Source organism: Cyanistes caeruleus, chromosome 33 (genome assembly GCF_971803275.1).
Source record: "Cyanistes caeruleus chromosome 33, bCyaCae1.hap1.1, whole genome shotgun sequence".
Taxonomy (NCBI): Eukaryota; Metazoa; Chordata; class Aves; order Passeriformes; family Paridae; genus Cyanistes; species Cyanistes caeruleus.
In genome coordinates this window covers 1,954,641-1,970,531 of record NC_141734.1, presented here as the reverse complement: position 1 = coordinate 1,970,531, position 15,891 = coordinate 1,954,641, and the positions used below count along the sequence as shown (strand labels likewise).

General features: G+C 48.9%; 1 protein-coding gene across 1 annotated transcript in view; it reads left to right on the top strand.

The window, feature by feature from the left end:
- Positions 1-15,891, top strand: part of EHMT2 (euchromatic histone lysine methyltransferase 2) — a 41,139-nt gene that overhangs the window by 20,363 nt on the left and 4,885 nt on the right. The window contains exons 18-27 of the mRNA XM_086870825.1: positions 482-583; positions 1,733-1,837; positions 2,369-2,523; positions 4,145-4,312; positions 7,170-7,314; positions 9,212-9,289; positions 10,581-10,696; positions 11,741-11,827; positions 14,173-14,251; positions 15,307-15,482. Of these exons, the coding sequence (XP_086726951.1) occupies positions 482-583; positions 1,733-1,837; positions 2,369-2,523; positions 4,145-4,312; positions 7,170-7,314; positions 9,212-9,289; positions 10,581-10,696; positions 11,741-11,827; positions 14,173-14,251; positions 15,307-15,482 (1,211 nt within the window). The remainder of the gene's footprint in view (positions 1-481; positions 584-1,732; positions 1,838-2,368; positions 2,524-4,144; positions 4,313-7,169; positions 7,315-9,211; positions 9,290-10,580; positions 10,697-11,740; positions 11,828-14,172; positions 14,252-15,306; positions 15,483-15,891) is intronic.

Sequence of the window (15,891 nt, the reverse complement as noted above, 5' to 3'; positions counted from 1 at the left end):
ATGTCATAACCTGGCCCCATGACGTCATCGTGTAACCTTTGCTCCCTGTGACATCATCCCCGCCCCCACGCGCGGTGATGTCATCGCCAGCCCGGTGATGTCATAGCGTTCCCCATGACGTCACCTTCTCTCCCCCACGTGACGTCACGTGTCCCGCCCGGTGACGTCATCCGCTCTCCCGTGACGTCACCCCTGCCCTGTGACGTCATCCCCGCTCCACGATGTCATCGCCAGCTCGTGACGTCACCGCCCCCCCCCTCTGTGACGTCACTTCCCCCATATGTATGACGTCACCACCCCCTGGGTATGACGTCACCACACACACACACACGTATGACGTCACCACCCCCTGGGTATGACATCACCGTGCCCCACATTGATGATGTCACCACCCTTGTGTATGACGTCACCGCGCGTCCGTCGATGACGTCACCGCGCGTCCGTCGATGACGTCACCGCGCGGGTGTCGATGACGTCACAGGAGGAGGACGGCTCCACCTGCCTGCACCACGCGGCCAAGAACGGGAACCTGGAGATGGTGGAGCTGCTGCTGGGCACCGGCCAGGTGGACGTCAACGCCCAGGTGAGTGACCATTGAGTGACCCTGAGTGACCCTGAGTGACCACTGAGTGACCTCTGAGTGACCCCTGAGTGACCCCTGAGTGACCCCTGCGTGACCACTGAGTGACCTCTGAGTGACCCCTGAGTGACCCCTGACCCCTGAGTGACCCTGAGTGACCCCTGAGTGACCCCTGAGTGACCCCTGCGTGACCACTGAGTGACCTCTGAGTGACCCCTGAGTGACCCCTGACCCCTGAGTGACCCTGAGTGACCCCTGAGTGACCACTGACCATTGAGTGACCACTGAGTGACCCTGAGTGACCCCTGAGTGTCCACCCACTGTCCAGAGTGTCCTGGCAGTGGTCAGAGGGTCAGGGCTGCTCTGGGGCTGTTTTTGGGTGGTTTTGGGTGTTTTTTGGGTGTTTTTGGGCTGGTTTTGGGTGGTTTTGGGTGATTTTGGGTGTTTTTGGGTGTTTTTCCGTTGTTTTTGGGGTGATTTGGGGTGTTTTGGGGTTGTTTTGGGGTGATTTGGGCTGTTTTTGGGTTGTTTTGGGGTTATTTTTGGGCTGGTTTTGGGTTGTTTTGGGGTTGTTTTTGGGTGATTTTGGGGCTGTTTAGGGGCTGGTTTTGGGGTGATGTGGGCTGTTTTTGGGGTTATTTTGGGCTGTTTTGGGCTGTTTTTGGAGTTTTTGGTTGTTTTTCGGTTGTTTTTGGGGTTATTTTGGGATGTTTTTGGGTGTGGTTTTGGGGTGGTTTTGGGGTGTTTTTAGGCTGATTTTTTGGGTGTTTTTGGGGTGATTTGGGGTGTTTTTGGGTTGGTTTTGGGTTGTTTTGGGGGTTGTTTTTGGGGTGTTTTCAGGGTGTTTTGGGGTTCTTTTTGGGGCTGGTTTTGGGTTGTTTTTGGAGTGATTTTGGGGTGTTTTTGGGTGTGGTTTTGGGGTGGTTTTGGGGTGTTTTTAGGCTGATTTTTTGGGTGTTTTTGGGGTGATTTGGGGTGTTTTTGGGCTGGTTTTGGGTTGTTTTGGGGGTTGTTTTTGGGCTGTTTTTAGGTTGTTTTGGGGCTCTTTTTGGGGTTGTTTTTGGGCTGATTTTGGGGTTGGTTTTGGGGTGATTTTGGGTTGGTTTTGGGGTGTTTTGGGTGTTTTTGGGTGACCCCTGGGTGACCCCTCAGGACAACGGCGGCTGGACCCCGATCATTTGGGCGGCCGAGCACAAACACATCGAGGTCATTCGGCGACTGCTGACCCGAGGGGCCGACGTCACCCTGACCGACAACGTGAGCGCACCTGGGCACACCTGGGACACCTGGGGACACACCTGGGGACACCTGGGGACAGCTGGGGACAGCTGGGGACACACCTGGGGACACCTGGGCACACCTGGGGACACCTGGGGACACACCTGGGGACACCTGGGCACACCTGGGGACACCTGGGGACACATATGGGCACACCTGGGGACACCTTGGGGACACTTTGGGGACTTTGGGACACACTTGGGGACACACCTGGGGACACCTGAGATACACCTGGGCACACCTGGGCACACCTGGGGACACCTGGGGACACCTGGGGACACCTGGGCACACCTGGGACACCTGGGGACACCTGAGATACACCTGGGGACAGCTGGGGACACCTGGGGACACACCTGGGGACACCTGGGGACACACCTGGGGACACCTGGGCATACCTGGGGACACCTGAGATACACCTGGGACACACGTGGGGACACCTGGGGGTACCTGTGACACACCTGGTGACACACCTGTCCCCACCTGTCCCCACCTGTCCCCACCTGTCCCCAGGAGGAGAACATCTGCCTGCACTGGGCGTCGTTCACGGGCAGCGCCGAGATCGCCGAGGTGCTGCTGAACGCGCAGTGCGACCTGCACGCCGTCAACTTCCACGGGGACACGCCCCTGCACATCGCAGCCCGGGAGAGCTACCATGATTGTGTCAGGTAAATGGGTCTGGGGGCTTCGGGGGGTCCTGGGGGGCTGGGGACACCTGGGGGGTCACAGGGGCTGGGGACACCTGGGGACACCTGGGGGGTCACAGCTTCCACGGGGACACGCCCCTGCACATCGCAGCCAGGGAGAGCTACCATGATTGTGTCAGGTATAAATGGGTCTGGGGGCTTCGGGGGGTCACAGGGGTCACAGGGGTCACAGGGGTCACAGAGCCTTGGGGGGGTCACAGGGGTCATGGGGTCACAGGGGACACGGGGACACGCCCCTGCACATCGCAGCCAGGGAGAGCTACCATGATTGTGTCAGGTATAAATGGGTCTGGGGGCTTCGGGGGGGTCACAGGGACATCCAGGGGCTGGGGACACCTGGGGACACGGGGACACGGGGTCACAGCTTCCATGGGGACACGCCCCTGCACATCGCAGCCAGGGAGAGTTACCATGATTGTGTCAGGTATAAATGGGTCTGGGGGCTTCGGGGGGCTGGGGACACCTGGGGACACCTGGGGACACCTGGGGACACCTGGGGACACGGGGACACAGCTTCCACGGGGACACGCCCCTGCACATCGCAGCCAGGGAGAGCTACCATGATTGTGTCAGGTAAATGGGTCTGGGGGCTTCGGGGGGCTGGGGACACCTGGGGACACCTGGGGACACCTGGGGACACCTGGGGGGTCACAGGGGTCACGATGACAGAATCATATCAGGTGTGGGAATTGGGTCTGGGGGCTTCGGGGGGGTCCTGGGGGGCTGGGAAATCTCTGGAATTTCGTGTCGGGATTTCCGGATCCTCCTTGGGATTCGGGCTGGAATGGCTGAATCCCAGAATTCCGGGGACGATCCCGAAATTTGGGATTTGGGTGGGCGTTCCCAGGATTTGGGTGGGCGGTGCCAGGATTTGGGTGGGCGTTCCCAGGATTTGTGTGGGTGTTCCCAGGATGTGGGTGGGCGTTCCCAGGATGTGGGTGGGCGTTCCCAGGATTTGTGTGGGCGTTCCCAGGATGTGGGTGGGCGGTGCCAGGATTTGTGTGGGCGTTCCCAGGATGTGGGTGGGCGGTGCCAGGATTTGTGTGGGCGGTGCCAGGATGTGGGTGGGCGTTCCCAGGATTTGTGTGGGCGTTCCCAGGATTTGGGTGGGCGTTCCCAGGATTTGTGTGGGCGTTCCCAGGATTTGGGTGGGCGTTCCCAGGATTTGTGTGGGCGTTCCCAGGATTTGCGTGGGCGGTGCCAGGATGTGGGTGGGCGGTGCCAGGATTTGGGTGGGCGGTGCCAGGATTTGCGTGGGCGTTCCCAGGATGTGGGTGGGCGGTGCCTGGAATTTGTGTGGGCGTTCCCAGGATATGGGTGGGCGTTCCCAGGATATGGGTGGGCGTTCCCAGGATGTGGGTGGGCGTTCCCAGGATGTGGGTGGGCGGTGCCAGGATTTGGGTGGGCGGTGCCAGGATTTGGGTGGGCGGTGCCAGGATTTGTGTGGGCGTTCCCAGGATGTGGGTGGGCGTTCCCAGGATTTGGGTGGGCGGTGCCTGGAATTTGGGTGGGCGTTCCCAGGATGTGTGTGGGTGGTGCCTGGAATTTGGGTGGGTGGTCCCTGAGCCGTCCCCGCCCCCAGCCTGTTCCTGTCCCGGGGGGCCGATCCCGAGGTGCGGAACAAGGAGGGCGATTCCCCCCTGGATCTGACCCCGGAGCGCTCCGAGGTCTGGGTGGCTCTGCAGCTCAACCGGAAACTGCGGCTGGGGGCGGCCGGGCGCGCCCTGCACACCGAGCGCATCGTCAGCAGGTGGGAAAACACCGGGAATCCCGGGGGAATTTTGGGGAATTTTTTGGGAATTTTATCGGAATTTTTTGGGATTTTTTTGGATTTTTTTTTTGATTTTTTTCGGATTTTTTTCGGATTTTTTTGGATTTTTTTCTGATTTTTTTGGATTTTTTTCTGATTTTTTTGGATTTTTTTAGGGATTTTTAAAGGATCTTTTTGCGAGGTTTTTTGTGAGTTTTTCGGGAATTTTTGGACATTTTTTGGGAATTCTTTTTGGAATTTTTTTGGATTATTTTGGGATTTTTTTGAGGATTTTTTGGGGGGGATTTGGGGTTTTTTGGGTGGCTCTGCAGCTCAACCGGAAACTGCGGCTGGGGGCGGCCGGGCGCGCCCTGCACACCGAGCGCATCGTCAGCAGGTGGGAAAACACCGGGAATCCCAGGGGAATTCTGGGGAATTTTTTGGGAATTTTTTGGGAATTTTTTCGGAATTTTTTTGGATTTTTTTTTGGATTTTTTCTGATTTTTTTCTGATTTTTTTGGATTTTTTTCGGATTTTTTTGGATTTTTTTCGGATTTTTTCGGATTTTTTTTGGGATTTTTAAACAATCTTTTTGCGAGGTTTTTTGTGAGTTTTTTGGGAATTTTTTGGGAATTTTTTGGGATATTTTTTGGATTTTTTTTCGGATTTTTTTCGGATTTTTTTCTGGGTTTTTTTGGATTTTTTTCTGATTTTTTTCGGATTTTTTTAGGGATTTTTAAAGGATCTTTTTGCGAGATTTTTTGGGAGTTTTTCGGGAATTTTTGGGAAATTTTTTGGGAATTTTTTTGGAATTTTTTTGGATTTTTTTTCGGATTTTTTCTGATTTTTTTCTGGTTTTTTTCTGATTTTTTTGGATTTTTTTCGGATTTTTTTGGATTTTTTTCGGGATTTTTAAAGGATCTTTTTGCGAGATTTTTTGGGAGTTTTTCGGGAATTTTTGGGAATTTTTTGGGAATTCATTTTGGAATTTTTTTGGATTATTTTGGGATTTTTTTGAGGATTTTTTGGGGGGGATTTGGGGTTTTTTGGGTGGCTCTGCAGCTCAACCGGAAACTGCGGCTGGGGGCGGCCGGGCGCGCCCTGCACACCGAGCGCATCGTCAGCAGGTGGGAAAACACCGGGAATCCCAGGGGAATTCTGGGGAATTTTTTGGGAATTTTTTGGGAATTTTTTCGGAATTTTTTTGGATTTTTTTTTGGATTTTTTCTGATTTTTTTCTGATTTTTTTGGATTTTTTTCGGATTTTTTTGGATTTTTTTCGGATTTTTTCGGATTTTTTTGGGGATTTTTAAACAATCTTTTTGCGAGGTTTTTTGTGAGTTTTTCGGGAATTTTTGGGAATTTTTTTGGGAATTTTTTCGGATATTTTTTGGATTTTTTTTCGGATTTTTTTCTGGTTTTTTTTTGATTTTTTTCTGATTTTTTTCGGATTTTTTTCGGGATTTTTAAAGGATCTTTTTGCGAGATTTTTTGGGAGTTTTTCGGGAATTTTTGGGAAATTTTTTGGGAATTTTTTCGGAATTTTTTTGGATTTTTTTTTATTTTTTTCGGATTTTTTCTGATTTTTTTCAGATTTTTTGGATTTTTTTCTGATTTTTTTCTGATTTTTTTAGGGATTTTTAAAGGATCTTTTTACGAGATTTTTTTGGGAGTTATTCGGGAATTTTTGGGAATTTTTGGGAATTTTTTGGGAATTTTTTGGGAATTTTTTCGGATATTTTTTGGATTTTTTTTCGGAATATTTTCTGATTTTTTTGGATTTTTTTCTGATTTTTTTATGGATTTTTAAAGGATCTTTTTACGAGATTTTTTGGGAGTTTTTCGGGAATTTTTGGGAATTTTTTGGGAATTTTTGGGAATTTTTTTGGATTATTTTGGGAATATTTTTCGGATTTTTTGGGGGGGATTTGGGGTTTTCTGGGTGGCTCTGCAGCTCAACCGGAAACCGCGGCTGAGGGCGGCCGGGCGCGCCCTGCACACCGAGCGCATCGTCAGCAGCTGGGAAAACACCCTTGGAATGTTCTGGAATTCCTTGGGAATTTTGGGGAATTTTCCGGGAATTTTTTGGGATTTATTTTGATTTTTTTTTTATTTTTTTCGGATTTTTTCTGATTTTTTTCTGATTTTTTTCAGAATTTTTTCGGGATTTTTAAAGGATTATTTTGGGGCATTTTGGGGTCATTTTTTGGGCATTTTGGGGCTGTTTTGGGGTCATTTTTGGGGCATTTTTGGGGTCGTTTTGGGGTCATTTTTGGGGTCATTTTTGAGGTCATTTTGGGGCTGTTTTGGGGTCATTTTTGAGACATTTTTGGGGTCATTTTGGGGGCATTTTGGGGCTGTTTTGGGGTCATTTTGGGGGCATTTTTGGGGTCGTTTTGGGGTCATTTTTGGGGCCATTTTTGGGTCATTTTGGATGATTTTGGGGCTGTTTTGGGGTCATTTTTGAGGTCATTTTTGAGGTCATTTTTGGTGCATTTTGGGGTGTTTTGGGGTCATTTTTTGAGGTCATTTTTGGTGCATTTTGGGGCCGTTTTCCCCCGGATTTTCGCGATATTTTCACCATTTCTCGCAGGATTTTCACCAGAATTCCCCTTTTTTCCCCGTTTTTCCCTGGAATTCCCCCATTCCCAATAAATTCCAAGCCCCACCTCCCATTTCTCCCAGGATTTCCCCATCTCCAGCCAAACTTTCCCCGTAATTTCTCCATTTTTCACCGTTTTTCCCCCGTAATTTCTCCGTTTTCCCCCGGATTTTCGCGGGATTTTCACCGTTTTTCGCGGGATTTTCACCGTTTTTCCCGTTTTTCCCCCCGAATTCCCGCTGTCTCCCCCGTCAGGGACGTGGCCCGCGGGCACGAGAACGTTCCCATCCCGTGCGTGAACGGCGTGGACGAGGAGCCGTGCCCGCAGGATTACAAATACATCGCGGAGAACTGCGAGACCTCCACCATGAACATCGACCACAACATCACCCACCTGCAGGTACCGGGGGCTGGGGGGATTTTGGGGGGTCCTGGATGGAATTTGGGGGGTCCTGGGGGGGTCCTGGATGGAATTTGGGGGGGATTTGGGGGAAATTCGGGGCATTTTGGGGGTGTTCTCACTGAGAACTGCGAGACCTCCACCATGAACATCGACCACAACATCACCCACCTGCAGGTACCGGGGGGCTGGGGGGGTTTGGGGGGTCCTGGGGGGGTTTGGGGGGTTCTGGGGGGTCCTGGATGGAATTTGGGGGGTCCTGGATGGAATTTGGGGGGTCCTGGGGGGTCCTGGATGGAATTTGGGGGGATTTGGGGGGAATTTGGGGCATTTTGGGGCATTTTGGGGGGGTCCTGCTGAGACCTCCACCATGAACATCGACCACAACATCACCCACCTGCAGGTACCGGGGGGCTGGGGGGATTTTGGGGGTCCTGGGGGGAATTTGGGGGGTCCTGGATGGAATTTGGGGGGGATTTGGGGCATTTTGGGGCATTTTGGGGCGGTCTTGCTGAGACCTCCACCATGAACATCGACCACAACATCACCCACCTGCAGGTACCGGGGGGCTGGGGGGATCTGGGGGGTCCTGGATGGAATTTGGGGGGTCCTGGGGGGTCCTGGATGGAATTTGGGGGGAATTTGGGGCATTTTGGGGGGTCCTGGGGGGAATTTCGGGGTGTTCTCACTGAGAACTGCGAGACCTCCACCATGAACATCGACCACAACATCACCCACCTGCAGGTACCGGGGGGCTGGGGGGTCCTGGGGGGTCCTGGGGGGGTTTGGGGGGTCCTGGATGGAATTTGGGGGGTCCTGGGGGGTCCTGGATGGAATTTGGGTGGAATTTGGGGCATTTTGGGGGGTCCTGGGGGGAATTTCGGGGGGGTCTCACTGAGAACTGCGAGACCTCCACCATCAACATCAACCACAACATCACCCACCTGCAGGTACCGGGGGGCTGGGGGGGTTTGGGGGGTCCTGGATGGAATTTGGGGGGTCCTGAGGGGTCCTGGATGGAATTTTGGGGGGAATTTGGGGAATTTTGGGGGTTCCTGGGTGGGTTTTGGGGGGTCCTGCTGAGACCTCCACCATGAACATCGACCACAACATCACCCACCTGCAGGTACCGGGGGGCTGGGGGGATTTTGGGGGTCCTGGGGGGATTTGGGGGGTCCTGGGGGGTCCTGGATGGAATTTGGGGGGAATTTGGGGCATTTTGGGGGGTTCCTGCCGGGACCTCCACCATGAACATCGACCACAACATCACCCACCTGCAGGTACCGGGGGTCCTGGGGGTCCTGGGGGGTCCTGGATGGAATTTGGGGGGTCCTGGGGGGTCCTGGATGGAATTTGGGGGGATTTGGGTGGATTTTGGGGGGTCCTGGGGGTGTTCTCACTGAGAACTGCGAGACCTCCACCATGAACATCGACCACAACATCACCCACCTGCAGGTACCGGGGGGCTGGAAGGAATTTTGAGGGTCCTGGGGGGAATTTTGGGGGTCCTGGATGGAATTTGGGGGTCCTGGGGAGTCCTGGCAGGGGATTTGGGGCATTTTGGGTTAATTTCAGGTTAATTTGTTGTAGTTTTCTTAATTTTTGTGATAATTTGGGGAGGAAATTTCCCATTTTTTGGGGTTTTTTTGAGGTATTTTTGGTCATTGCAGGTTTTGATTTTTGGGGTGGATTTTGGGTGATTTTGGGGTGATTTTTGGGTGGATTTTGATGATTTTTGGGGTAATTTTTGGGGTGGATTTTGGGACTGTTTTGGGGTGATTTTGGGGTGGATTTTAGGGTGGTTTTGAGGTGGATTTTAGGGCTGTTTTAGGGTTATTTTGGGGTGGATTTTGATGATTTTTGGGGTGGATTTTGGGGTGATTTTGGGGTTTTTCAGCACTGCACCTGCCAGGACGATTGTTCCTCCTCCAACTGCCTGTGCGGGCAGCTGAGCATCCGCTGCTGGTACGACAAGGTGAGAGACCCCCAAAAACCGCCCAAAACACCCCAAAAATCACCCCAAAAACCCCCCAAAATACCCCAAAAATAACCTTAAAAACACCCCAAAAATCACCCAAAACACACCCCAAAACAGCCCCAAAATACCCCAAAAATAACCTTAAAAATATCCCAAAAATCACCCCAAAACAGTCCAAAAATAACCTCAAAAATCACCCAAAAACAGCCCAAAAAACACCCCAAAACAGCCCCAAAATACCCCAAAAATAACCTTAAAAACACCCCAAAAATCACCCCAAAAACCCCCAAAAATACCCCAAAAATAACCTTAAAAACACCCCAAAAATCACCCCAAAACAGCCCAAAAATCACCCCAAAAACCCCCAAAAATACCCCAAAAATAACCTTAAAAACACCCCAAAAATCACCCCAAAACACCCCAAAAATCACCCCAAAAACCCCCAAAAATACCCCAAAAATAACCTTAAAAATATCCCAAAAATCACCCCAAAACCGTCCAAAAATAAGCTCAAAAATCACCCCAAAACAGCCCAAAAATGCCCCAAAAATAACCTTAAAAACACCCCAAAAATCACCCCAAAACAGCCCAAGAAACACCCCAAAACAGCCCCAAAATAACCTCAAAAATGACCCCAAAACTGCGTCAAAATACCCCAAAAAAACACCCTCAAAAAATCTCAAAAATACCCCAAAAAACCCCTCAAAAAAAACTTTAAAATGACCCCAAAACCACCAAATTTTGGGTGATTTTGGGGTGATTTTGGGGGTGATTTTGGGGTAATTCTGGGGGTTTTTAGGTCGTTTCCAGGCTGGTTTTTTGGGTTGATTTTTGGGTATTTTTAGGTTATTTCAGGTCTGGTTTTGGGGTGATTTTGGGCTAATTTTAGGTAATTTCCAGTCTGTTTTTGGGGTGATTTTGGGGTTGGTTTTTTTGGTATTTTCAGGCTGTTTTTGGGGTGATTTTGAGGTGTTTTTTGGGCTGATTTTAGGTTATTCCCAGTCCGTTTTTGGGGTAATTTTGGGGTATTTTTAGTTCATTCCCAGGCTGTTTTTGGGGTGATTTTGGGCTGGTTTTAGTTCATTCCCAGGCTGTTTTTGGGGTGATTTTGGGGTATTTTTAGTTCATTCCCAGGCAGTTTTTGGGGTGTTTCCTGGGTTAATTTTAGTTCATTTCCAGTCCATTTTTCTGGGGATTTTGGGGTGATTTTGGGCTGGTTTTAGTTCATTCCCAGGCTGTTTTTGGGGTGATTTTGGGGTGTTTCAGGGCCCGTTTTTCCCCCTCCCAGGACGGGCGGCTGCTGCAGGAGTTCAATAAAATCGAGCCCCCCCTGATTTTCGAGTGTAACCAGGCCTGCACCTGCTGGAGGAGCTGCAAGAACCGCGTGGTGCAGAGCGGCATCAAGTGAGACCCCAAAAAAACCCCCAAATCCGAAATCTCCACCCCAAAAAACCTCAAAAATCCCCAAAATCCAAAATCTCCACACCAAAAAACCCCAAAAAACCCCCAAATCCGAAATCTCCACCCCAAAAAACCCCAAAATCCAAAATCTCCACCCCAAAAAACCCCAAAATCTGAAATCCCCGCCCCAAGAAACCCCAAAAAACCCCCAAATCCGAAATCTCCACCCCAAAAAACCCCAAAATCTGAAATCCCCGCCCCAAAAAACCCCAAAAAAGCCCAAAATCCGAAATCCCCACCCCAAAAAACCCCCAAAATCCCCAAAATCCAAAATCTCCACCACAAAAAACCCCAAAAAACCCCAAAATCTGAAATCCTCACCCCAAAAAAGCCCAAAATCCGAAATCCCCACCCCAAAAAACCCCAAAATTCCCATTTCCAACCCCAAAATTCCCATTTTCCCCAAAATTCCCAATTTTTTTCCCCAAATTCCCATTTTTTCCCCAAAATTCCCATTTTTCCTGCATTTTTTTCCCCAAAATTCCCATTTCCAACCCCCAAATTCCCATTTTCCCCCCCCAAATTCCCATTTTTCCCCCCAAATTCCCATTTTTTCCCCCAAATTCCCATTTTTCCCCCAAAATTCCCATTTTTTTTCCCCAAAATCCCATTTCCAACCCCAAAATTCCCATTTTTTCCCCAAAATTCCCATTTTTCCTGCGTTTTTTCCCCAAAATTCCCATTTTTTTTCCCCAAAATCCTGTTTTTTCCCCAAAATTCCCAATTTTTCCCCATTTTCCCCCCAAAATTCCCATTTCCAACCCCAAAATTCCCATTTTTTCCCCCAAATTCCCATTTTTTCCCCCAAAAATTCCCATTTTTTTTCCCCAATTCCCCGTTTTTTTCCCCAAATCCCCGTTTTTCCCCCGTTTTTTCCCCAAATTCCCATTTTTTTTCCCCCCAAAATTCCCATTTTTCCCCCGTTTTCCCCCAATTCCCGTTTTCCCCCGTTTTTTCCCAAACCCGTGGTTTTTTGCCCCGTTGCAGGGTCCGGCTGCAGCTGTACCGCACGGCCAAGATGGGCTGGGGCGTCCGGGCGCTGCAGGCGATTCCCCCCGGCACCTTCATCTGCGAGTGAGCGGCGCCAAACGGGCTGAAAAACGGCAAAAACGGGAAAAAATAACAAAAATGGGGAAAAAATCATAAAAAATGGGAAAAAATGGGGAAAAATGGGGAAAAAACGGGCTGAAAAACGGGAAAAACGGGAAAAAATAACAAAAACGGGAAAAAGTCACAAAAACGGGAAAAAAATCATAAAAAATGGGGAAAAAACGGGCTGAAAAACCCCAAAAACGGGAAAAATAACAAAAATGAGGAAAAAGGAGAAAAAATGGGGAAAAATGGGGAAAAATGGGGAAAAAACGGGCGGAAAAACCCCAAAAACGGGAAAAAGTCACAAAAACGGGAAAAAAAATCATAAAAAATGGGAAAAAAACGGGCTGAAAAACCCCAAAAACGGGAAAAATAACAAAAATGGGGAAAAATCATAAAAAATGGGGAAAAAATGGGGAAAAAATGGGGTGAAAAACGGCAAAAACGGGAAAAAGTCACAAAAATGGGAAAAAAAGAGAAAAAATGGAGAAAAAATGGGAAAAAATGGGGAAAAAACGGGCTGAAAAACCCCAAAAATGGGAAAAATAACAAAAATGGGGAAAAAATCATAAAAAATGGGGAAAAGTGGGGAAAAAACGGGCTGAAAAACCGCAAAAACGGGAAAAAATAACAAAAATGGGAAAAAGTCACAAAAACGGGAAAAAAAATCATAAAAAATGGGAAAAAAACGGGCTGAAAAACCCCAAAAACGGGAAAAATAACAAAAACGGGAAAAAGTCACAAAAGCGGGGGAAAAAAATCATAAAAAATGGGGAAAAAACGGGCTGAAAAACGGCAAAAACGGGAAAACATAACAAAAATGGGGAAAAAATCATAAAAAATGGGGAAAAATGGGGAAAAAACAGGCTGAAAAACCGCAAAAACGGGAAAAATAACAAAAATGGGGAAAAAATCATAATAATGGAGAAAAAATGGGGAAAAAAGCGTCAAAAAATGGGGTGAAAAACGGCAAAAACGGGAAAAAATAACAAAAATGGGGGAAAAAGGAGAAAAAATGGAGAAAAAATGGGAAAAAATGGGGAAAAAACGGGCTGAAAAACCCCAAAAACGGGAAAAAATAACAAAAACCGGGAAAAAATCATAATAATGGAGAAAAAATGGGGAAAAAATGGGCTGAAAAACGGGAAAAATGGGAAAAAGTCACAACAACGGGGGAAAAGGAGAAAAAATGGAGAAAAAATGCAAAAAAAACGAGCTGAAAAACAGCAAAAACGGGAAAAAGCCACAAAAACGGGGGAAAAAATAATAAAAAATGGGAAAAAATGGGGAAAAAACGGGCTGAAAAACGGGAAAAACGGGAAAAAGTCACAAAAACGTGAAAAAAAATCATAATAATGGGGAAAAAATGGGGAAAAAATGGGGAAAAAACGGGAAAAAAAGGAAAAAATAACAAAAATGGGGGAAAAGGAGAAAAAATGGGAAAAAAATCAAAAAAAATGGGGAAAAAAGCTCAAAAAATGGGGTGAAAAAAGGGGAAAAACGGGAAAAAATAACAAAAATGGGGGAAAAAAATCAGAATAATGGAGAAAAAATGGGGAAAAAGGTCAAAAAATGGGGTGAAAAACGGGAAAAACGGGCAAAAATAACAAAAATGGGGGAAAAAGGAGAAAAAATGGGAAAAAATGGGAAAAAAAGCTCAAAAAATGGGGTGAAAAAAGGGGAAAAACGGGAAAAAGTCACAAAAATGGGGGAAAAAATCATAAAAAATGGAGAAAAAATGGGGAAAAAATGGGGTGAAAAACGGCATTTTGGGGTGATTTTGGGTGATTTTGGGTGATTTTGGGGTGATTTTGGGTGATTTGGGGTGATTTGGGGTGATTTGGGGTGATTTCGGGGTGATTTGGGGTGGTTTTGGGTGATTTGGTGTGATTTTGGGTGGTTTTGGGTGATTTTGGGGTGATTTTGGGGTGGTTTTGGGGTGATTTTGGGTGATTTGGGGTGATTTCGGGGTGATTTGGGGTGGTTTTGGGGTGATTTGGGGTGATTTTGGGGTGATTTCGGGGTGATTTGGGGTGATTTGGGGTGATTTTGGGGTGATTTTGGGGTGATTTTGGGTGATTTTGGGGTGATTTTGGGTGATTTGGGGGTGATTTTGGGGTGATTTGGGGTGGTTTTGGGTGGTTTTGGGGTGATTTTGGGTGATTTGGGGGTGATTTTGGGGTGATTTGGGGTGGTTTTGGGTGATTTGGTGTGATTTTGGGTGGTTTTGGGTGATTTTGGGGTGATTTTGGGGTGGTTTTGGGTGATTTTGGGGTGATTTTGGGGTGATTTCGGGGTGATTTGGGGTGATTTTGGGGTCCCCCCAGGTACGTGGGGGAGCTGATTTCGGACGCCGAGGCCGACGTCAGGGAGGACGATTCGTACCTGTTCGACCTGGACAACAAGGTCTGGGGGGTCTGGGGGGTCTGAGGGAGTCTTGGGGGTCCCTGGGGGTCTGGGGGACTCTGGGGGATTTTGGGGATCCCAGAAAAAAAAAAAAAACCAAATTTTTAGGATTAAACCCCAAAAATTTGGGCCACCAGGTCTACCCCGAATGGGGCTGGAGTCACTTCGGGGGGTCCCAGGAATTTGGGGAGGGGTCCCGGGGATTTTGGGGGGTCCCAGGTGCTCAGGGGGACTCCAGGGACTTTTTGAGGATCCCAAAAACCCCAAAAATGGCAAAAAAACCCCAAATTTTCCCAAAAAACCCCAAAAATTTGGGCCACCAGGTCTACCCCATTGAGCCAATGGGGCTCCAGTTCCATTTGGGGGGTCCCAGGAATTTGGGGAGGGGTCCCGGAGATTTTAGGGGGTCCCAGGTGCTCAGGGGGACTCCAGGGACTTTTTGAGGATCCCAAAAACCCCAAAAATGGCAAAAAACCCCCGGATTTCCCCAAAAACCGCCCAAAATTTGGGCCACCAGGTCTACCCCATTGAGCCAATGGGGCTCCAGTTCCATTTGGGGGGTCCCAGGAATTTGGGGAGGGGTCTCAGTAATTTGGGGAGGGGTCCTGGGGATTTTGGGGGGTCCCAGGTGCTCAGGGAGGCTGCAGAGATTTTTTTGGGATCCCAAAAACCCCAAAAAATGGCAAAAAACCCCAAATCTTCAGAAATGACCCCAAAAATTTGGGCCACCAGGTCTACCCCGAATGGAGCTGCATTGCCTTGGGGGGTCCCAGGAATTTGGGGAGGGGTCCTGAGGATCTTGGGGGCTCCAGAGATTTTTTGGGATCCCAAAAACCCCAAAAATGGCAAAAAAACCCCCAAATTTTCCCAAAAAACCCCAAAAAATTTGGGCCACCAGGTCTACCCCGAATGGGGCTGGAGTCACTTCGGGGGGTCCCAGTAATTTGGGGAGGGGTCCCGGGGATCTTGGGGGGCTCCAGAGATTTTTTGAGGATCCCAAAACCCCCAAATCTTGACAAAAACCCCCCGAATTTCCCCCAAAACCCCCCCGCCAGGACGGTGAGGTGTACTGCATCGACGCCCGTTACTACGGCAACGTCAGCCGCTTCATCAACCACCTGTGCGACCCCAACATCATCCCGGTGCGGGTGTTCATGCTCCACCAGGACCTGCGCTTCCCCCGCATCGCCTTCTTCAGCAGCCGCCACATCCGGCCCGGGGAGGAGCTGGGGTGACAATTATTGGGGTTTATTGGGGTTTTATATCGATTTATTGGGGTTTTATATCGATTTATTGGGGTTTTATATGGATTTATTGGGGTTTTTGGGGCTTCCCCCGCATCGCCTTCTTCAGCAGCCGCCACATCCGGCCCGGGGAGGAGCTGGGGTCAGGAATTATTGGGGTTTATTGGGGTTTTATATCCATTTATTGGGGTTTTATATCGATTTATTGGGGTTTATTGGGGTTTTATATGGATTTATTGGGGTTTTATATTGATTTATTGGGGTTTTATATGGATTTATTGGGGTTTTATATGGATTTATTGGGGTTTTTGGGGCTTCCCCCGCATCGCCTTCTTCAGCAGCCGCCACATCCGGCCCGGGGAGGAGCTGGGGTGACAATTATATGGATTTATTGGG